Below are 22,374 nucleotides of genomic sequence, written 5' to 3'. Positions count from 1 at the left end.
AACTCAATAAAGGGGTTTACTGTTGAATCTTATGAAGAATCCTCTTTTAAGAAGAGAGTTGTTTTTGTTTTGTTTTTTTTGTTAATTTTACAGAGAAAAAGGAAGAGAGAGAGAGAGAAGAGAGAGAGAGAAAGAGAGAAACATGGGCTTTTTGTCCCACGTATTTATGCATTCATTGGTTGATTTCTGTATGTACCCTGACCAGGGATCAAACTTGCGACCTTGGTGTATCAGGATGATGCGCTAACCAACTGAGCTACCCAGCCAGGGGCAAAGGTATTTTTTAATGACTATGGTACCACTTTTAATTTATATACATATATTAACACAAGGACCTCTCAAAAGAGTCAGTGACACAGTGGGACAGGATTGCTGGTTGGTGGGTAAGCTGAGGGAAAGCTTCTAATCAGTCATTCTTAGGGAAAAGACCACTCCTGAGTTAAATACCTAAAGCACATTGAAATAGGCTATGAAAGAGGGTCTTTCCAGGCCTCCTGAGCTTCAGCTTCTTATCTCTTGTGTGCACTTGCCCTTTTCATTTCTTAGGAGAGAATGTCTGTGAGGGGTGATCAATGAAAAGGCTTTAGAATTTTTTGTTGTTGTTGTTAATCCTCACCCAAGGATATTTTTTCCCATTGACTTTTAGGGAGAATGGAAGGGAGGGGGAGACATCAATGTGAAAGAGACACACCAATTGGTTGCCTCCTGCACACGCCCCAACCAGGGCCAGGGAACAAACCTGCAACTGAGGTACATGCCCTTGACCAGGAATCGAACCTGAGAACCTTCCATGTGAGGGCCATGTAACCACTGCTACAGGCCAGGGCTTCATTTCCTTGCTGACTTTATCCTTTATAAGAGGCACTCGGCTTTGTCTGTGAATGACATCAAATCACAGTAAAATTTCCCTCTCGTGTGTATTCCCTTCCCCTGCCCCACCCATACTCTTTCTCTTGCGCACACACACAATCAGAAAATGACAGAAAGCAAGATTTCTTCCTGATAATTCTGCTCTTTCGTGTTCTCAGCCCCTGTAAGTGGCAAGTGGCTTGTAGTAATCATCGATGAGCCAGGATGAAAATAACGGTGGACACTGAGGGCAGAGAGCGAGCACTGGCGTTCTTTGTACAGCTCACTGTCCAGAGTGACTGCTGGCCTCTCCCTCCCCTCGGCCCAGGTCCCAGGCCCCGCGGGCACGGCCTCTCGGCCTCTGTGCATCTCTTCTGTGCTGACTTTGTCCTTCCTTGCTTTGTTGAGGTGGGAGGTATGGGCAGAGAGAAGGTAGACAGTGCAGTTCTGGGAGCTGTGGGAGATAAGAAGGGGTGCACACCCCACAGAAGAGCTGGTTCATGAGGAAAGGAAGCCGGTGTCCAGAGCTCCCCATCATCCTTGTCTGTTCGTCCCCGGAAGTTGAGTGAAAGGACCGGGGCAGTGAGAGGAGGCGGGAGAAGGGCAAACCTCGTGTTATTGATGGCCTCCTGGTGACATCGTTTCCCAGCCTTGAAGTCATCTTGGGAGTCGCTAGGTCTGATGGAGAAGAGAAGAGCTGAAGGCGCGGCTGTGGTAGGCCGGAGAAGAACATGCCAACAGATGGACTCCAAGGAAGTTCTCTTTCTTCCTCGTTTTTAGGAAAGACGAGAGCCTGGGTTGTGAGGTTCAGAGCTGGGCTCTGGGGCTCTGGCTGCACGTGGCTTGTAGGTGTTACTGAGGGGTCCCATTTTAGCAATCAGACAGGACACAGGGGGTTAAAGGTTTGCCTCTCCCCCACAGGATGCTGTAAGGGTTCAGGGGGAAGTTAGGGCTCCCAAGGAAACACACATTAAGACTTTAATTCTGTTGGGAGGGTTCCCTTGGTAAGAAAAGCAGCTTAGGTTCACTTTTGTGATTTGATGTCACTGGAACGCAAGCCTGGCCTGTGAGCATGCTGGGCTTATGAGGGGACTCGGTGACCCTGAAATTATGTGCGCGGGAAGTGTGAAGAGTCTCATTCTAAAAGCCGTCAGTAAAGGCCGTGGATGAGGAAAAGCTGTTCACAGCTCTGGGAGACTGGTTTCAAAATAGCAATTTCTGCCACTGCTGTGTCAGCAGAGTGCCCTGCCCCCTGGCATCTCACCCATTTTAGAAAGTAAACAGGTTGTGGCAGCAGGTTGCGAGCAACCAAAGATCCAAAATACTTGGACAGCAAGAAAGTGAAGAGGCAGGTGCACTGGGGTGGAGTGAGCAGGCAGGTTCCACACAGCCTGGGGACATTTAGGACATTGGACTAATTAAGCTGTTTTGCTAGAAAACATTGCATAAAGGAAACGTAGGTCCACACTCTAATCTTCTTTTAATGGATTGAGTTAGAACTTTCTTGCTTCTCCCTTAGATTTTCGTGGCAGTCCTGTTCTACACCCGGGGTCATCCTTCCTTTGCCATTTGGAAAGCTGGTAATTAGTATCCAACAGTTCCTACTGGCATCACATCTATAGAGCGGCTCTGGAGTGGTTAGACCGGTTAGGGCTCTAGAGCAGCAGGAATGGTGCTATTCTACCACTTTCGTTTGGTTTTCCAGCGGAGCATTCTCAGGCCTGCCTGCCTGTGGGCACGTGGCAGTGGCGCTTCATCTTAGGCACTTGTGTTCAGGAGGCTTGTGGTCTGTATACGAATCCGAAAAGCTGTTCTGGCAAATTTGATGAATCACTTTTCTTCCAGACGTGCACTTTGCTTTTTCCTTCTTGTTTGATTTTTCCATTATGAATACATAGAAACTTTTATGATATTTTCTGGGCATATATCCAGTAACCTGTTAGTAACTGTTATTATTTACAGTGAAGCTGAGAAGCAGGGCGATTAACTGAGATCAAAGCCAAGAAATAACCGCCTCTCTTCTGTTGAGCCATGGTTCTGGCCAGCTAGTTCTCGAGTGCATAATGGATGTATCTGTGAGCATTTTTAGTTGGTTTCTTTTAGAATGCACATCAGTGGAGGATTATGGAGCATGGGTTCTCTGCTAAAGAGTAGAGATTTATAATTTACAAATCCCAAATCCCTTTAAATAATTAAAAGGGAATCATCCGTCACTTTAACAAGTGGGGATGCTCTTGCCCGGGCCTTCTGTGGCAGCCTGTAGTGGCGGTGTGAGAACACTAGATGGCACACATTCAATGTTGCAACTCCAAACGCCTGCGCAGAACCCACAGTGAGAAAGCAAGTCTGTGGGGATAGGCACTCTCCTCTCCTCAGCGTGATCAGAAAACCTGAGGGACGGAGCACACCCTTTTTTTTTTTTTTTCTTTCTTGTTGGGGCAGGTGGGGGTATGAAAAGAGATGTTTCCCAAAATTAGTCGTATCAAGCATACTGTGACGCCAAGAAATTCCCTATAGAGCCTAACCCACTAACACTTGGGTGCTACTACAAAATACCTGATTAAGAACACAAATGACATTTTCATCTGGCCTAATCTCATGCTTTGATGTCTGCCCAGGAAGACACAGGACCTGGGTCAGGCCTGCTAACGCCAAACCTGGGCCACTGCAGTTGGCCTCTGCACGTTTAAACCATCAAAACCTGTCACAAAAATATTTAGGGAATAAATTAGATCACTTCCGTCTTTGAGATGATGGTATGTTAAATTTTGTACTAACCCTCTTTTCATCCTAAATAATTTAAACTGCTGAATTCATGGTGCACTGGCTGTGACATTACTTAGTCCATCATGGCAGTGGTCACTGCGTTCCTCGGTCTGAAACCATGATGACCTCAGCACCTAATAGCCGGGGACAGGAAGAGCCCGCCCAGGCCTGACCTGGCGGTCTTCTCGGCCATGGGAGGTCAGACACGTTACCAACACTGGCTGCACAGGCCGCTCCGTGTCCTCACTGCAGCGTGCTGGCAGAAAGAGATTTACATTTGTCCGCCCGACTGGCTCCTTTCTTCTGGGTCACAGGGGCTTATTGTAGAAAACGTGGGACACACCTGAACCTGAAGCGAAAGTAAAGCATGCCTGTAACCCCTTGCCAAGGAGAACCACTGTTTGAATTTGTGTGCAGCGTTTTGTCCGTTTCTTCTAACCCAAAGGACTGGGCCCATTTTTAGGCACCAGCAGTTCCAACAACTCCTTTGCCTGAGCTGTGCACCATAATAGCTAGACGTTACTGATGATGCTTCTGATGTTTTACTGTCTCCTGGTCTTTCCTCCAGCCTGAAGCAGCCTGCCACCCTGCCATCTTCAGAATTGTTGATGAAATGTTCAGGTAAATGTTGCACTATTTCTGCTAATAATTGTTTTAAAAATGCTCAATTTCCAAATAGAAATAAAAACTTCCTGTGGTGGTCTCTGGGTGTGTCATGGGGAATTAGTTTCTGATCCCATCTTACCCTCTGAGCTTTTTGGTAAAACCCAAATGTCAGTGTAAACTTAAAAGCCAATGCTTAAGAATTAAGATAATTTTCTTTATTTACCCTTTTCAAATTCTAATAATAATGGTAGAAAAGAGTTGAACTAGATTTTAAGTAAATACTTGTAGCACTTTTCTCTGCTCAAAATAAAGTGTAGCAGTGTACTCCCTTCACCACACGAGGGCTGACCAATCTTTTTAAAGGATTTTTTTAAGCTACGGAAAAACAAGAAGAATAAGTAAATAATGCTTCTTGAACAGAGTTTGTAGAGGGCCGCCTGGGAGGCACCTGGGCATTTCCTTAATTATCGTCAGCCGAACATGCTTCCCCAATGAGGCTGGACATGTTAATCAGTTCTGACTTCATAGCAGCCCAGGTGTCAGCAGGGGCGGGTCTAGATATGTAAATCCAGTAACGCTGGGGCCTAGTTAAGAATGCAAATAAGCTCCTTTGATCCTAAGTTTTGGTGTTACTTCCTGGATTTTGGGAGATAAAATAAACCTGCTGGGTGGCTCAGGGTCGTCCTCATGCTGCCTCTCCACGAGAGAGGAAAGATGGCGTCCCACCCAGCACCAGCTTCATGAATCTATTTCTGCGTCTTGTTTTCTTTATTATTTCTCAATCCCTGGCCGCCTCCACTTAGAACAGGTTCGTTCATCTCTCTTTCCGCGCGGGACGCGGAAAAGGTTAGGGGTGCTGACAGCCGTGGGAGCGGCCTCTCTGGGAGCTTGTCTCGGGGAAGGGTCTCCAGCTTCCACGGGGCTGCTGGCCCAGGTGCCTGCCCGCCTTCCCACCCGCACACTCGGCCGCGGAGCAGCAGGCCTGGGAAAGGAATGTTCACAGCAGCAAACAACCCAGCACGTGGGCGGGTCTCGAAACATACCAACTGTAAGCTAAATGCGCATAGAAATGAGTCAGGACGCTGTTTTTATTGTTTTTATTTTCTTTTAGTCTTTATTGTTGAAAGGATTACATAGGTTCTCCTTTCCCCCATTAACCTCTTCCAGCCCGCTCCGTCCTCCCTCCACCCTGGACGCTGTTCTTAGTTTAAAGCCAGCAGAGTTTAAATAAATACTCGTAGCACTTTTCTCAGCTCAAAATAAAGTTGAGCTGCTTTTCTGTTTACACGTAAGAAAAGTCGGTTGTATGGAAAGAAACCAGCTCCACGCAGTCTTCCGCCACTTTGGTGGGTGGATTTGATGGAGCCATTTCCCTCTTGAAAAAGCAAAAGGTCAGCTGCTGCTGCGTGTCTGGGCATTCAGTGTGCGCATGCTTGCAAAGCGCCCCCAGGCCTGTGTGCAAAGGATGTGCAGGTTAACGATGTCAGTGCAGGCGGAGAGCGCTGCGCTCCCGTTGTAGAGTCTTTAGAAAAGGGGGAGAGATCTCCCTGCTGCCACAGGCACTGCCGCCCGGCAGAAGTGTCTCCACGCCCCCTGCACAGTTCAGGCTCACGTGTTAGCAGATCATCATTCAGTGCCTTGTGCCCCCCACTGCCCGCTCAGGTACGCGCTCCTGGAAACCGACGGAGCCCCAGAAGTGCTGGCCACCCTTCAAGTGTTCACGTGCTGCTTTGTAGAAGCTCTGGGAAGAGAAGACAGCCAGGTTCGTTAAACTGCACAGATTATTCACTTACCCAGACAGGGCGGCTGCCCCGAGGAGGGTGCTAGTCACCGGGAAGGAGCATTTAGTTTCCAGGGACTGATAGACTGCGTGCTCACAAAGGAAGCTTCGCATGTGTGCCCCAGCAAAGGTGACACTGTTTCACTTGCAAGTAACAAGGGAGTTCCCGTCGGGCCTGTGCCCACGGGTGTGGCAGAGCCCCGCCACGCCGCCCTGCGCGAGCTGCCTGCCCGCCCCTCCCAGGCCGGCGAGAGGCGTTCTGGGGTCTGTACGGCATGTGCTAAGAAGGAATGCCACTTACTACAAAGCAACTCTGGACATTCTAACTATTAGCGTTTCCATTCACTGAGACCAAGTGTGAATTGGATTCCAAGAGAGAAAGGAAATAGTGAGGATGATAAGGGGAGAGTTGAATAATTGTAGAGAAGGAGCTAGAAATGGCCGTGACTAAGGGGTGGGAGTTGACACCATCAGCAAGGAGGCCGGCCCAGGCCTGCAGGGAGACCTGCTCTGTAGGGCTCCATCCACAGAGGCCAGGACCGCTGGCCAGTGAGTGACCCTGGAAACAGGGCCCTTCCCGCCCGAGGGCGCTTGTCTCTGGGCATCTCACCCAGCCCGTCCTTCTGTGCGGTGCTCCGCCTGCTCAAGGGCCTGGGCCCTGCTTCCCAGAGGGAGGCCTCCGGTCTCTGATGCTTCCAGCGCTTGGACCTGGGACAGCGGGTGGTGCTCAGCTCTGCTGGAGTCCGGGCGGTCTACACCAAAGAACCGCTCAGGGTTATCACTGTTGTTTAAGGCAATGACACCTGCTTATGATGTATCTTTTCCCATCGTCTCAAGTTAGCTAGACGGTAGCAAACAGCCTTGTCCTTGGGGCCCGGCTTGGAATTCGGGAGGTCTGCGGAAAGGCACTGACTGGCTGGCCCTCGTACTTACTTTGAGGCATAACTGTAAATACCTTCTATCCTCCGGGCACATTCTGTCACTTCCCAGCTAGGGACCAGCCGCTAGGAAACCTCCCTCGCCTCGTGGAGCAACCTCGGTGGGGGCGAGACTGAGAGACGTGTTGCTCTGTCGTGTTAGTGCGAGTCCCGTTTTCTGATCAGCTTTGCTCCTCCTGAGTGCTGGCCTGGGCGCTACAGATTTGGACTCGACTTGCAGTTGCTTTTAATTAATTTATTTTTCTTTCTTTTTTATTGAGGTTTAATTGACATATTCTACTAGTTGCAGGTATAAAACATAATAATGAAATATTTGTATATTCTGTGAGATGATCTCGCAATAAGTGTGGGTAACATGTCACCAAATATACTTACACATTTCCTTGTGATGAGAACTTTTAAGATCTACAGTCTCAGCAGTTTTCAAATAAGCAACATAGTATTGTAAACTGTGCTAGTATATTCCACCTGCGCGGTGCATCCCGGGACTGACCGACTTTGTAGCTGGAAGTTTGTACCCTTTGACTCCCTTTACTGATTCCCCACCCCCTGTCCCCACCTCTGTTAACCACCAGTCTGTTCTCTTCATCTGTGAGCTTGGTCAGTCCTTTCCCCTTCCCTTCCCCTTCCCTTCCCCTTCCTTTCCTAATTGCACATATGGCATTTGTCTTTCTCCATCTGACCATTTCACTGAGCATAATACCCTCCAGGGTCACCCATGTTGTCACAAATGGCAGAATTTCACTTTTAATGGCTGAATAATACTCCATCCTGTACACACACACAGACCACCTTTTCTTTATCCATTCATCCACTGATGGGCACTTAGGTTGTTTCCATATCTTAGATATTTCAAATAATGCTGCCATGGACATGGGGGGTGCATATGTCTTTTTTAATTAGTGTTTTCATTTTTGTCAGATAAATACCCAGGAGTGGGATTGCTGGATCATATGGTAATTGTATTTTTAACTCTTTGAGGAACCTCCGTACTGTTTTCCATAGAAGCTGCACCAATTCCCACTAACAGTGTGTAAGGATTCCCTTTTCTCTACATCCTTGCCAATATTTGTTATTTCTTGTCTTTTTTATGATAGAAATTCTAACAGGTATGAGGGGATATCTCATTGCGGTTTGATTTGCATTTCCCTAATGACTAATGATGCTGAACCTCTTTTCATGTACCTGTTTGCATCAGCATGTTTTCTTTGGGAAAATGTCTATTCAGTTACTCTGTCCATTTTTTAATCAGATTGTTTGAGGGTTTTTTCTATTGAGTTGTATCAGTTCTTCATGTATTTGGGATGTTAATTCCTTATCAGATATATGTTTTGCAGATAGTTTCTCCCATTTCAGTAGGCGGCCTTTTCACTTCGTTGATGGTGTAGAAGCATTTTGCTCTGTAGCAGTGTTGTAGTTTGATGTAGTCCCACTTGTTTATTTTTGCTTTTGTTCCCTGTGTTTTTGGAGCCAGATCTATTTTGAGTTAATATTTGTGTGTAGAATAGTGGTCCAGCTTCATCCTTTTGCATATGGCTGCTCAGTTTTCCCAGCACCATTTATTGGAGACTGTCCTTTCCACATTTTCTTTTCATGGCTCCTTTGCTGTCAATTAATTGACCTTATATGCGTGTGTTTATTTCTGGGATCTTCATTCTGTTACATTGATCTGTGTGTCTGTTTTTATGCCAGTTCCATACTGTTGAGATCACTATAGCTTTATAATCAAGTTTGAAGTCAGGGAGTATGATAACTCTTGCTTCGTTGTTTTTTCTCAAGATTGCTTTGGCTATTTAGGGTCTTTTGAGGTTCCATACCAATTTTAAGATGGTTTGTTTTATTTCTGTCACTTTTAATTTAGAACAGCACCCTGACCAGCTTACATGTATCTGGTGGTGCATCCTAGTGGAGCAGGGCAGGGACCAAAAAGACAGGAATTCATCACCCTCACCTTTGACTCGGAGTAAGAGGACAATGACCTCTTACCTTTGCAAATGGCTGCATATACGTATGTTATATCATTTCTCTTCCTAGGCTGTTCCTGAGTGCCTGCCTTTCTTATTGATGGCCATTATCATCATGGATGCCCTGCCTTCTTGCGTGTCCATTTTTAGATTAATCATGATCCTTGATGCATAGTATCCTTTGTCCTGGGTGTTCCATGCATCACCTTCTTTTCTCTCTGTGTTCTCTTTGCTCATTCACGTATTCATTCTTAATAAAATGAGTGTCTGTGGACCTGACACCCAAACAAGACCTGGATTCATCGGAATCAGCCGTGTCCTGTGCTCCTCCTCTAGCCCAGCGTCGCCAACCTTTCAGACACAGACCGCCGGTTGGTGACCGCTGCTCTAGCCGATTGCCCTGCCGTCTCCCCCCAGGGACCCACTGTCTTGAATTTATCTTTATCATTCCTTTGCCTTTTCTGAAAATAGTCTGGCCACATAGATATGATCCCCTAAACCGTGTTTTCTTTACTTGTGCTTGTTGTTGTACTTTATAAAACCACCAGCAAACCGGAGTAGCTGCTGTGCAGTCTTTGGAGCTTTGCATTTTTCACTCGGCTGTTACCAGGGTGGCTTTCTGAAGGATGGGCGGGCGGGCGGGTGCTGCTCTGTGCCCCACGGGGATGCCGCAGGGCAGCCCTTTCCGGGTGCGGGCTTTCGGTGGCTTCCAGACCTCGGTTTCTCTTCCAGTGTGCTCTGCACAGTCTCGGGTTCCACTGAGGAGCAGAAGTGCTGGTTGTGAGGGACACAAAGGCCTGCTTCTGTAGGGACTCCAGATCACTCGCACTCCTCGCCCCCAGCAGTTGGTAAGAAACCCACTAACCCCTTCTTCTCATTGTCGGGCATGTTTGTTTCGCTGCTTCTCCTCTCTGTGCTTGAATCAAGCTCGGTGCACACAGCAAATCTGTTCAGGTTCTGGATCTAGTAGTGGCAGGGTCTACTAATGTACCGGGCTATCGCCCACACGCGAAAGCATAAACTCGGGGGAAATATTTGTTTTGTTGTTGTTGTTGTTGTTACTCCTCACCTGAGCAGATTTCCCCATTGATTTTTAGAGAGAGTGGAAGGGAGGGGGAGAGAGAGAGAAACATTGATGTGAGAGAGACACATCAATTGGTTGCCTCCTGCCCGACTCAGTAGCCAATGGCAAGTATCGGGAGGGAATGGGGCAGCGAAGTTCTCATAAACTGCTTGGGGGGGGGGGGGGGGGCGCGGCATAGTGCAGCCACTGGGGAAATTGTATGGCAGTTTCTTATAAACTTAAATGGCATCTACTCTGTGGCCCAGTAATTCCACTCCTGTAGTATTTACCCAACAAAATGAAAGCCCTTGTACACAGAAAGACATAAATATGAATGTAAATCACAACTTTATTCATAATAGTTCCAAACTGGAAACAACCCACATGCCCAGCAATAGGAGAATGAATAAACAGATTATGGCATATTCATACAATGACTATTTCTAAGCAATAAAAACATAATGAACTACTTACACAATAACATGGATGAACCTCAAAAAGACATGTTGAGCCAAAGAAGCCAGACACAAAAGAATATATATTATTATGATTCTGTTTATATGAAATTCAAGAATAAGCAAAACGAATCTCTCGTTGAACTCGGTGTTGGTGGGAGGGCCGGCGGAAGTTGCCGGTCACAGCCACAGGGCACCGTTGGGGACAGGGATGTCGGGTCCCCCTGGGAGTGGTGGTCACAGGGGTCCACACGTTGACCCAAGCTGGTCACTTCGTACCCTTAAAGCCCGTGCACGTCACTGCTTCTAGATTTCACCTGCACTTTCTACAGGTCTCGCAGGGCTTCTGAGCCTCCGCGGACAGAGGCCGCGGCCGCGCGTGGCCTGGCGGTGGTGGAACACCGTCCCGACTGCCTTGGAGACTCGCACTTGAATAGAAGATTCCTGTGTGTGATCAGGCCCATGTGCGGAAAAGAACTTACATAAAGACACCAGGAGCAGAACTTATGTTCCTTAAGTCCCAGATGCTTCTGGAAAAGGTTGATTTTTCTGGAATATATTTACAAGATTGCTGGAAGCTTTTTTTTTTTTTTTTTTTTTTTTAATAAAAGAAAAACATTTTGACCACATTAGTACACAGAAAGACTTTGGGCAGAGGATGTGAGCATTTATATTTTCTTAACACTCCTTCCAATCCTGGTGTTCATGCGGTTTTGAATTTTTTATTCTATTGCAGCTGAAGTTTGCACTCAAGACCTACTTTCCTTACGCTCCTCCGTCTCTGGTCATGGCGCTAGTCCAACACCCGAAAGGTATGATGTGGGTTCCCGAGGGCCCCTCTCCCTCCCCTTGCTCCCTAGGAAACCAGGGAGAGGGACCCTCATCTCAGCACAAGACCCTGTTAGGATCATTTTCCAAAAGAAAGAAAACAGCGTGCGAAAAAGGCCTCTTGTTAAGTTTGGATGGTCTGCCCCGGATACCACAGTCCTCTGGTGCCAGCCACGCCCACCTAGATGCCAGGACCGGCTAAGACTTGGCTGAGTTAGAATACAACAGTGCGTTTATTTGTATTTCGTTCTTTCTGCTCCATCCCCCTTGTTGGAAAAGGAAAGATAAAAGGATGAATGAAGCCAAGGAAGTTTGGGGGAAATGTCTCCTAACCACGCCAGGGAAGGCCTGGGAGGAATTCGGGGAGTGTCAGCCCACAGCCTTCTCTGACTCCCTCCCAGAGGCCTCGCCAGCGGGGGAAGTGAGTTCCGGCCGTAAGTCAAGTGGCGTTGGTCCCTAAGGCGCCTGTGAGCTCGTGTTAGGGAACATTTCAGGGAGAGTAAAGCCTGAAGTCCCAGGGAGGGGCGGCACAGACCGCGTGACCGCAGCTGTCGGGAGGCATCTCACCTGCCAGTGGAGGGAGAGGACGGAGAACAAAGGAACCGGTAACGCTGCCTTTCATGCCCTTTCCACTTGCCTTTCCCTGAGACTTGGTAAGCACATTCATCAAGGACAGCAGATGGTCCAGAGTTTCACAGCATTTTATAAAATCGGGCTTCCTCTTCCCTTTTTCTAAAAGATGTAGATTCTCATCCGAGGTGACCCATCCAACTCTGTCTTCTCAGAGGCTGGAGGTGGAGGTGGTGATGGGCCTGCCGGATCTCTGGGCAACAGTTTTGTGAAATGTAACCTGTGGAAACATGATGGGAAGACGAATAACAAGACAGAAAAGTCAGTAATTCACCTTCCAGGCTACACCTCACAGCTAGTCAGATCTCCACAGCCTGAGGCCGCCTGTGTGAGAAGCCCGTGAGCTCCAGGAACGGAATTGGAGTTGTTCGTTTTAAGTAGGGAACCTGTAAGCCAACGATCCAGGCGGTACACGGGCCTGGACCCAGCCTCACCTTTTCCTTGGTTCCTGCACCCACCTAAGTATGTGTCCATCATTTTACTTTTTATCTAGTCCCAGGGGTTTCCAAAATAAGTAAATTCAGGCAGAAGTACAAGAGCCTCCTATGCTAGTTTCTAGAACAGTTTTCTGCATATTTTAGAAAAAACAACAACAGTGCTATGTTCACAAATTGAAGTGTTTTTAATAATAGAGAATCTTCTATTCGTCAGAAATTGATTTTACGCCCACTGTAAAGTGCTGTGGGGCATACAAGATGGATCACTGATGAGCCCTGACTCTCCAGGAGCTGTAAGCTGAGGGGACATAAAGCTGTAAGTTGAGGGGACATAAAGCTGTAAGCTGAGGGGACATAAAGTAAGTACCTAAACAACTAATACAGGAAGACAATGAAAACGCCGTCAAAGGCTGCACATCGGAGTAGGGAGTTCAGAGGAGGGAGGGAGAGAATTCATGAGCCTTTAATCCGTAACATTTGTGGAGTAGCAGTGGTTACTGTTACTTACGTTATCTTCCTTGTGTATTTACTTATAGAATCTTGAACTACATGCAAATATGGTAACCTTTTTCAGATGTTTCAAACTGCAGATACATACCGACTCAGTTGTGTTTAAAATCACAGGATGATTGTGAAACCAGAAAAGCTAATTCAAGAAAAGGCATTTGTTTGTATATATTTTCCTGGCCTTTTCTTTACTATTGTGGACAAAAGGGGCCACATGCTGACCTGACAAGCTCAGGGGAGGCCTGCATGGCGGTCTTGCAAACTCAGAGACCTAAAGTAACCACAAAGGATGGTCTGAAATTAAACGTGAACTAAAAGCAGTTATGGTGGGTAGTTACCTCCTAGGCCGGTATCTTCACTGACCAGGTCAACCTTTACCTGAACTGAGCCCACCTGTCTTTTTGCATCTATGATAGCATGCCCTTGAAATGTCTGGGTAACTTGTAACTTCCCTTTTCTGGAGCCCCTGGGGCACAACCAAATGTTGTGGGCGCCAGGACAGATGCCACAAATTCCTTATCATGTTAATTGTTCCTGCACCCACCTAAGTATGTGTCCATCATTTTACTTTTTATCCAATCCTAGGGGTTTCCTCTGCTTTGCTTTATCCCACCTCCTTAATCCATCACCAATGAATTTCATGTAACCCACCTATGTCCCTCCTTTGATGGCAATGTATAAATACAGATGTAACCCACCATTATCCGGAGCATTATCTCAGTTCGTTGAGGTTCTGCTTCCTGGCATATGTCGACAGTTTGGCTCAAATAAACTCACTAAAATTCTTTACAGGTCTCAATGGCTTTTTTACATTAACACTATAAACCTGTAATCATTTTCTAAATTCATCGCAATCATAGCAAAAGTTGGGCAGCCCAGTCCCAATTCCTTTTTGACTCTTGTTAGTCCCCACATATTTTGAAATCACACATTGTTAGCGACAGAGGAGGGGACAGGTCGGCAGAAAAGGGAAAGCTGGACCTCCGCAGCAGGCGTGTCTGGGCCTCGGGCTGCTCCGGGCTTTGCAGACTCCGCCTGGTTCAGCCGCTGCGGCGCAGCTTGTGTGGCTGACGGATCTTTCTCCCCTGGAATAGCATGAGAGCTGTGGGGTGGGTTCCACCGGCCAGGAGAAAAGATGGCCTCTCCCCCCAGTTCCCCTCTGTTCTCCTTCCGCCCACAGACATCCCCCAGGGACTGCGGCACCAGCCACTGAGGCGTATTTCTGAAATGCTCAGAGAAACGGTGGAAGACCAGGCTCACGGGTGAGCACACACTGATGACCCCAGGGCGGCCCCACCTGCGGTCTCCCCGGGTCCTGTCCTTCCCTTCCCCTTCCCCTTCCCCTTCCCTTCCCTTCCCTTCCCTTCCCTTCCCTTCCCTTCCCTTCCCCCCCCCCGCCCCCGATGGAAAGGCGTTGTCAGTCTGTGACCATCCAAACGTAAGCACACGCATGCATGGGTAAAGCAGTGTGCAGCATAAGGTTTCTACAAGCATGAGCAGTCAAGAACAGATCCTAGAGGGAAGCGGCCTCTGGTCCTCTGCTCTTCTCCCCAAGGGAGGAATTCTAAGCTGCTCCTGGACTGGCTGCAGTGTTTCCTTTCCCGCCCGTAACAGTACCTCATCTAAAACCCAAAAGTCCGCCCTCGCCTTATGATAGTAAGTACCTTCTTATATGTGTTACTGTCCTAGAAGCATTCGCGTTTAGGCTCTACGTTCAGCTTCCTCGTCAATCCCTGGCTTTCAGAGTGTACTTCATTCATTGTCTCTACCAGCCTTCAAGGCTGCCTTCATCTGCCCTTTGCCAGTTTTCCCTCGGGATTCCCTGGAACCTGTCACTGAGCATCACAGGTGGCGGCCGTGCTCCTGCCGAGCTCCTGGTCACTCCCGAGCTACCACTCCCTCCCGCCCTCCACCCAGACTCCCGACAGGAGAGACAGGAAGGACTGGTGGCCAAGCAGGGATCCCAGCGTGGGCCACAGCAATGCCCGCGCACCTGGCAGCCCTCCCGCACCCGTTCTGGTCGCCTCTGCTGAAGAGCAGAGCCCAGGTCCCAACCTCCCAGAGGCCTGCCCAACCTGGGTCTGCCTTAGCTAGACTTTGGGGTCCACCTGCAGGGAGGGTCCTTCTCAGGCTGGCGCTTTCTCAGCCCACATGGGACTCCCTAGCATAGGTACTGGTGGAAGGCAGGGAGACTGGCCGGCCCGTCTCTGTGGTGCAGGCCTGGGCCCTGATCCGAGCGGGCAGCCCGCCTGGGAGCAGGGAGCACGAGAGCCCCGCTGCTCGGCTCACTGCCCTGGAGGTTGGCCGGGAGGGGCCCCGGGCCTTTTCCTTGCTCTGGGTGCATACCGCAGCCACCACTGGCAGGACCCAGGGAGCACGGGCCCACATACCGCAGCCACCACTGGCAGGACCCAGGGAACACGGGCCCACATACCACAGCCCCACTGGCAGGACCCAGGGAGCACGGGCCCACATACCACAGCCCCATGGCAGGACCCAGGGAGCACGGGCCCACATACCACAGCCCCACTGGCAGGACCCAGGGAACACGGGCCGACATACCACAGCCCCACTGGCAGGACCCAGGGAGCACAGGCCCACATACCGCAGCCCCACTGGCAGGACCCAGGGAGCACGGGCCCACATACCACAGCCCCACTGGCAGGACCCAGGGAGCACGGGCCCACATACCGCAGCCCCACTGGCAGCACCCAGGGAGCACCTGCTCTCCCCGTGGGAAGGAGTGAGATGGTGCCGCCTTCCTCTCTCCCCGTGGTGCTGGGAGCTGCCTTCAGACATTTCCTCAGCTGTCGCCAGGAGAGCTCCGTGCCCTGCCCCAGGCTGCCCCGCTCGGTTTTCCAGGGGCGCTGTTAACCCGCTGGCGCTGCCCCTGTGACGCGGAGGGTCCTCACCTCGAGCTGACTACCCTTTAACAGCTGCCGCAGCGCCCAGTTCTCCGTGTGCCGAGGGATGGCCTCGCACTCCAGAGGCTCTCAGCCCTGCGCTGACAGAAAAGGAGGCCATGTACAGCTCATTAAAAATGCGTAATGGCCAGGATGTCGGCCAGAGCCCTGTGTTTTGTCAGAAAAGCAGCAGCACGTGTTTCTGCCTGTGCCCCTTCCGTCTGCTGCTCGCTCGGGGGCACCTGGGGCGGCTTGTGGCCGGGAGCCCGCTCCGCAGGCAGAAGGTTCTCATCTTGCATCGTTTGTGCTAGTCACGGGCCAACGCTTCCTTCCCCAGGGCTGGCTCACTCAGGGCTCAGGCCAACGCTTCCTTCCCCAGGGCTGGCTCACTCAGGGCTCAGGCCAACGCTTCCTTCCCCAGGGCTGGCTCACTCAGGGCTCAGGCCAACGCTTCCTTCCCCAGGGCTGGCTCACTCAGGGCTCAGGCCAACGCTTCCTTCCCCAGGGCTGGCTCACTCGGGGCTCCTGGATGTGAGGAGCTGAGTGTCTGGGTTCTCGGGCTCTGGGCCTCGAGCGGCATGCCTTTGCCTTTGAAGGCCCGGGTGGTGCAGGTGGCCGGAGCTGTTTTCTGCGGCTCCCGAGCTCCTGTGTACTGCAGTCAGAACAATGGAAGCCAGCCGTTCGCCAACATTACTCTGCTTAAGAACCAAAAGGAAAGAAACCAAGTTGCCTGGCTGCCATGTGTTTTGGTTCTGTTCCAGGTCCTCCGGAGGCCCCTTTGAGAGCTGGTTTTTGTTCGTTCACTTTGGAGGATGGGCTGACGCGGTGGCTGAGCAGTTACTGGTGTCAGGAGCTGAACCCCCCGAGGCCTTGCTGTGGCTCTTGGCATTCAGCTACAGCCCACGTGACGGGAGTCAGCCGAGAGCACAGACCATGGTGGGTGGCGGAACGCAGTGTGGGTGGCATCCAGGGTGGTCTTTCTACGGGAAGGGGGCCCGGCAATGGGTTTGGCTTCCACTAACCCCAGGTACCTAAGTGTGAGTGCTCCCAGTTCCTATGGCAGCGCCTGGGTGTCCCCTGGGGGGGCGGGGGGGGGCCTTTCCTGTATCCAGCCGCCGCTCTCTGCCTCTCTGGAAGCACCGAGGGCAGGAGTGCAGCCTGTGCCCAGGCCTCCTCTGTGCTGGCTCAGCCGCCGGCCCAGGGGATGCCAGGCAGAGTCTGCCACTCGTCTGAGGGGCTCTGTCTGACCGGCGGCCCGGCTGTGCCTGCTGCCGTCCGCACTTCTGCTCTCCGGGACCCGTCGGCAGCCCTCCCATTGCCGGCTTTGTTTAGGGCTCTCACTAAGGGATCACATGCTGTTAACACTCTGCTTCTGAGAAGGGACCCGGCCATTCCCTAAGTGACAGGGCAGCCAAACACAGGCCACAGCGGTGGTTATTTTATGTGGAATATAATAATTGCAGGAAGCAGTGCTTTGATTAAAGGCATTGGCACCTGCCTCGCAAACATTTATTTGTTGGTTTTTAAAACTTCAACGGCCAGCGCTTCTTGCTGATCTTAATAATCAAAGGGAGCAGGTTTCGTTAGGCGGAGAGCGCACTGCCGTCGCTTGATGTCCTGTCGTTCGAGCCTTGCAGCCGGGGCACAGACGTCTGCTATCTGACTTGGTTAAAGGCTTGCAGGCAGTGAGAAGAAGAGAGTTTGGGATTTAAAAAGCTGAAATTTGGTGATAATACATTTTGGATAAAAAATAGAACACTATTTAGAAATTAACACAATCCACATATGCTGATTAGGAAGAAAGCCTATTTCTTCCCTCTTAAAATATCACATTAAACTAATTAAGGAAATTGTTAATTTGTTTTCATCATCTTATTCTTTTTTTTTTTAAATATATTTTATTGATTTTTTACAGAGAGGAAGAGAGAGGGATAGAGAGTTAGAAACATCGATGAGAGAGAAACATCGATCAGCTGCCTCTTGCACACCCCCTACTAGGAATGTGCCCGCAACCAAGGTACATGCCCTTGACCGGAATCGAACCTGGGACCCTTGAGTCTGCAGGCCGACGCTCTATCCACTGAGCCAAACCGGTTTCGGCTATTCTTAATAATAATTAAAATATATGAAGCTCTGTTGGTTTCTAAAGCCCTTTTATATGTACTTCATTTTATTCCGTATAAGCCAAGTGGGTAGGTTATGTGTCAGAGTCCATGTTGATCATAGAAACTGAGTTTCACTTTCTTTTTTTTAATTTATTTTTTACTGTTGACAGTATTACATATGTCCCCTTTTTTCTCCGTTTTTCACCCAGGCCCCCCCCCCCTCCCCCGGGCCTCACCACCGATGCACATATGCATGGAAGTTCTCGGGTTGACCTCTTCCCACCCACCCACCCACCCACCTGCCTTCCCTCTGAGATTCTGCAGTCTGCTCCATGCGTCTATGTTTCGGAATCTATTTTGCTCATCAGTTTATTTTGTTCATTATATTCCACATGTGAGTGAGATCATGTGATGCTTGTCTTTCACTGACTGGCTTATTTCGCTTAGCATGGAGAAATAAACTGTCCTATAAGATTTACTTTCTAGAAAGTTCTGCATTGGCACATCTTTCTCCCTGTTAGTGGGATCCTTTCCGTACTGAAACCACGCGTAGCTTTCTCTGTGGTGCTCCGGCTGTGTCCTTCCCGCTGTGTCCTTCCGGCTGTGTCCTTCCCGCTGTGTCCTTCCGGCTGTGTCCTTCCGGCTGTGTCCTTCCCGCTGTGTCCTTCCCACTGTGCTGTCAGGCACCGTCCCCAGGGGAGTGAGGCCCTTCCTCCCGGTGCCCCACCGGAGGTGCTGGTGTGTGTGACGAGTAGCCGTGCCCCTGCTCCTGGGTCACATGACTGTAGTCCTCCCCATGGTCAGGCGGGCGGTGAACCGCCTTTGGAAGCGCAGTGACTGTGAGCGACTGAGCCGACGATTGAGCCCACGAAGTCGCCTGTGCCTTAGGCACGAGTCGCAGGTGCTGCCTGCGCACAGCGAGCCTGAGGCGGAGCCTTGCTGCTCCGCCGGCCTGGAGGCTCAAGGTCGAGAGGAGGAATAACTGTCTGCCCGGATGTGCTCCGCCAGCCAGGTCCACTGCCTTGGCCGCCTTGACTTGGTCACGATAGAAACAGAGAGGTCTGTGTTTGTCTGCCCTTAAGGATTAGGCGGGGTTCGTGCTCCAACCCTGTCGTTGCGTCCCTAGGAGTTACCCTAAGGAATCAGACATCATACAAACATAATCATCAAGAATAATCTCACAGCACCGTTTTTAATTACAAAAACGAAGTGGCAGTAAGGGTACTGGCTGACTACTGCGGTGTATCCCAACCAGGGGTACATTCTACATGAAAAGTCACGTTCCCCAGGAACACGTGCCGTAGGTCTGGTGAGCTGCTTCCAGTGCACTGTGAAGAGAAACTAAAACAAACGACTGAGATAGTGAGTGCTGTGTTCACATGCGGAGAAAAGGCAGGGATGCATAGAAAAAGGATGAAAAAAGGCTGTAACTGTAGTTTTTAACAATGAGTCTTTTTAGCTGGTGGAGTTATAGGTCATTTTAATTTTCTCTTTTTACATTGTGTTTAATTTTCTACAGTGAGCATAAATTTTCATAATGCAAAAAATTCTTAAAAAAGAAAGTTTATCTCTTTCTCCTGAAACAATTAGAAAGCTTCGTTTTGGGGATGTCAGAAAGGCATTGGGGGGAGCCAGGCTAGGATGGGGTGCCAGCAAGAAGGCAGGCACGGAGGCTGAGCTCCTGAGCCCTGGCAGTGTTGCAGGCCTCCGTGGCCTCCGTGGGCTCCCACAGATGCCAGCAGCCCAGGGCCGCAGGCGCAGCCGCCAGAGGGAGGCGGCGAGAGTGCCTCTCCCGCGGGCAGGGCCGCTCTCGGGGAAGAGCCGCGTGCTGTTTCTCACGGTCTTGGATCGTCACGGCCGCTCACAGCACCTCATGTACTGGAGTTTATGACAGCCTTCACTGAAGGAGCCTTAACACCCAGAAAAGGGACTCCCACAAAACCCATAAAATTGGTCATGGGGATTCTCAGAAGAGGCCTAAGTTTCTTTGGTTTGAAACTTAGCTGGTGACGAGGTCTATGTGGCATTTTGGGTCTATGGCTTTCCATTTTTTCTTCTTTTCCAAGTCACAACTTGATGTACCATTCTCACAGCATGCAGAAGTCTCAGCATGAAATCAATATTTTTAATGCAAAACAATCCCAGACCTATAACAATCACCTTTAGTATGTGGATGCCACAGACTTGTGACCTCTGCTTGGGCTTTAAACATGTACGAACAGATGGTCCAGCATCTAGAACAAAACTGTGTGTGTGCGTGTGTGTGTCCTCCCCACCCTGCCCCCAAAGATGGCAACGGGAACCGCTCCTCATCAGACAGGGCCCGGCAGTCTGGGCGCATGGGCTCCAGCTGATTTGTGGCCGTGATAGTGAGCGAGTCCTCAAGGAGCCTTTTGTTCTTTCCCCACAATATAAAACCTGACTGCATTCTGCTAAGGACTTTTCTCTGTTTCTTTTCATACAAGAAAAGGTCAGGTCCTGGCCTGGTGCCCAGCTGCTTAGTGAGCAAGACGAAAGAAAGTCAAGAAAATTCCATTCCGCCCATTGGGTTTGTTTGGAGCGATGTGGAAACCCAGACATGGGCGGCCTCCATCCACCCTCCCTCGGGCCCCGGTCCTCTTCTCTTGGAGCGGATGCCTCCAAGTACCAAAGAAATCCCAGAACTATGTCTGTCCCAACTCTTCTGACCTCTCACCTTTGAAATACACTCCTCAGGTAGAGGTGAAAGCAGTGCTCGGCCACCTCAGGAAGCTGCTCAGAAGCCCGACCCTCTCGGCCAGGGATCTGCAGGCAGCAGCCCGAGAGCGTCCAGGCGGGGCCTCCGGGCCGCTGGCCTGTGGGCAGCTGATCAGGCACCTCCTCCTGAACTTCCTGCTCTGGGCGCCTGCAGGCCACACGATTGCCCGGGAAGTCATCAGCCACGTGAGTGCCCCCGTGTTTAGCATTCTAATTTTCATTCGCATTTCACCCAGGGGCCCGGCCTTGGAAGGGTGTGTGTACCAGGATGCTGTCCACACATGGATGGCCAGAGAGGAGGTGGACAACAGGGACGGACCCCAGAGCCTGCCCCTGGCAACACCATGTCACAGAAGAGACAATGGAGGCTCAGAGGAAGGAGGGGACTTCTCCCGGGTCGCAGGGGGAAAGCGAGGTCTCCTGTCTCCCAGCTACTCTCTTTCAGTCAGTGCAGCCTCCCCAGGATTCCCGAGGAGCAGGCTGTGGGAGGATGCGCAGTGCCGGGCAGAGAAGCCATGGCTAATAGGCAGGGCTGTCCCCAAGCCCCGTGAGGCTCCCGGGGCGGGGGGTGGGGGGAGCAGTCCCTGTGTGGGCTAGCGCAGTGCCTTTTTAGGAAATGGCAATAGAAGTACGGACAAGAGAAAAAAAAACAGACAAATGGAATTTCATCAAAATTAAAAGCTTTTGTGCATCAAAGACAACTCACAAATAAAGGAAAATATCTGGAAATCACATATCCGATAAGGGTTTGGTGCCTAAACTACACAGGGAATTCTTTCAACTCAACACAGAAAAACAGCCCATTTCAAAAATTGGCAATGGATTTGAATAGACATTTCTCCAAAGAAAATGTACAAACGGCCACTAAGCACATCGAAAAATGCTCAATATCATTTGCTACCAGGGAAATGCAAATCAAAACCACACCACTCACATCCACTAGGATGGCTGTTATCAACAAAACAGCCCAATGGAAACAGCCCAAACGTCCATCATCAGGTGAACGGATACCGACACGTGGTCTGTACACACAATGGACTATTCTGCCTTAACAGTGACGTTTTGACACGTGCTGAGACATGGATATACCTTCAGGGCATCACGCTAAGTGAAATAAAAGGGTACCTAGAACAGGCAAATTCACAGAGACAACACGTAGGGGTTTCGGGGGGGCTGGGGAGGACGGGGAGTCAGTGTTTCAGGGGCACAGTGCCTGTGTGGGGAAAGGAGTGGCTGGTGTGACGGCTGTACAGCACTGAATGTACTCATGCCACTGGATAGCACACTTAAAAAACGGCTAAAATAGCAAGTTTTATGTTTATTTTACTATGATAAAAATGCTCATCAAAAAAGGTTTGGTTTTGCTTGTTATTGCCATAAATATACATAACGTACGGCTTGGTGAGTTTTCACCAACTGAAGCACCGCAGCCAACGATCAAGAAGGGCTATTCCAGCGCCAGAGGTCCCACGCCCTCCGGGAAGGCTGCGTCTGAGCGTGAGCGTGAGGGCGGTCACAGTGACACGCGGGCCGCCCAGAACCCGAGAGGCTCTCCGCAGTCCCGTGAAACAGCCATCAGAGCGGCGGGCCGTCTCCCAGGAGCCCAGACAGAAGCCCTCGCAGAGCCGGGCGTGGCCAAGAGCAGAAGAGGACTTGTTGTGTGCGGGGTGCCACCGCCTCGGGGGCTCCAACAGTGACCAATCGTGTACTTGCATAAATGCACACCTCACTCCTCCCACCCTCTGGACGGGGAGATAAGAGGCACGACTACAGAGCTTGGCCAGGAGCAAGGTGTCACAGTCACTGT

General features: G+C 50.2%; 1 protein-coding gene and 1 long non-coding RNA gene across 7 annotated transcripts in view; one reads left to right on the top strand and one right to left on the bottom strand.

Moving 5' to 3' along the window:
- FANCC (FA complementation group C) overlaps nucleotides 1-22,374 on the top strand; it is a 175,844-nt gene that overhangs the window by 150,221 nt on the left and 3,249 nt on the right. For all 4 annotated transcript variants that reach the window (XM_054727385.1, XM_054727386.1, XM_054727384.1 and 1 more), the window contains exons 9-14: nucleotides 4,184-4,236; nucleotides 5,884-5,983; nucleotides 11,158-11,233; nucleotides 14,004-14,085; nucleotides 16,488-16,662; nucleotides 20,547-20,753. In XM_054727385.1, the coding sequence (XP_054583360.1) occupies nucleotides 4,184-4,236; nucleotides 5,884-5,983; nucleotides 11,158-11,233; nucleotides 14,004-14,085; nucleotides 16,488-16,662; nucleotides 20,547-20,753 (693 nt within the window). The remainder of the gene's footprint in view (nucleotides 1-4,183; nucleotides 4,237-5,883; nucleotides 5,984-11,157; nucleotides 11,234-14,003; nucleotides 14,086-16,487; nucleotides 16,663-20,546; nucleotides 20,754-22,374) is intronic.
- LOC114227423 (uncharacterized) overlaps nucleotides 5,312-22,374 on the bottom strand; it is a 36,439-nt gene continuing 19,376 nt past the window's right edge. The window contains exons 1-4 of one of the 3 annotated variants that reach the window (XR_008558322.1): nucleotides 20,527-20,635; nucleotides 11,817-12,099; nucleotides 5,834-5,962; nucleotides 5,312-5,673 (exon numbers count right to left, since the gene is read on the bottom strand). This is a non-coding gene — a long non-coding RNA (uncharacterized LOC114227423). Of the gene's footprint in view, nucleotides 5,963-11,816; nucleotides 12,100-20,526; nucleotides 20,636-22,374 lie in introns of those variants that run through there. The other 2 variants (XR_003613467.2, XR_008558321.1) reach the window with 2 other exon arrangements.

This window comes from Eptesicus fuscus, chromosome 15, assembly GCF_027574615.1.
Source record: "Eptesicus fuscus isolate TK198812 chromosome 15, DD_ASM_mEF_20220401, whole genome shotgun sequence".
NCBI classification, from domain to species: Eukaryota; Metazoa; Chordata; class Mammalia; order Chiroptera; family Vespertilionidae; genus Eptesicus; species Eptesicus fuscus.
This window is presented reverse-complemented; position numbering and strand designations above follow the sequence as displayed.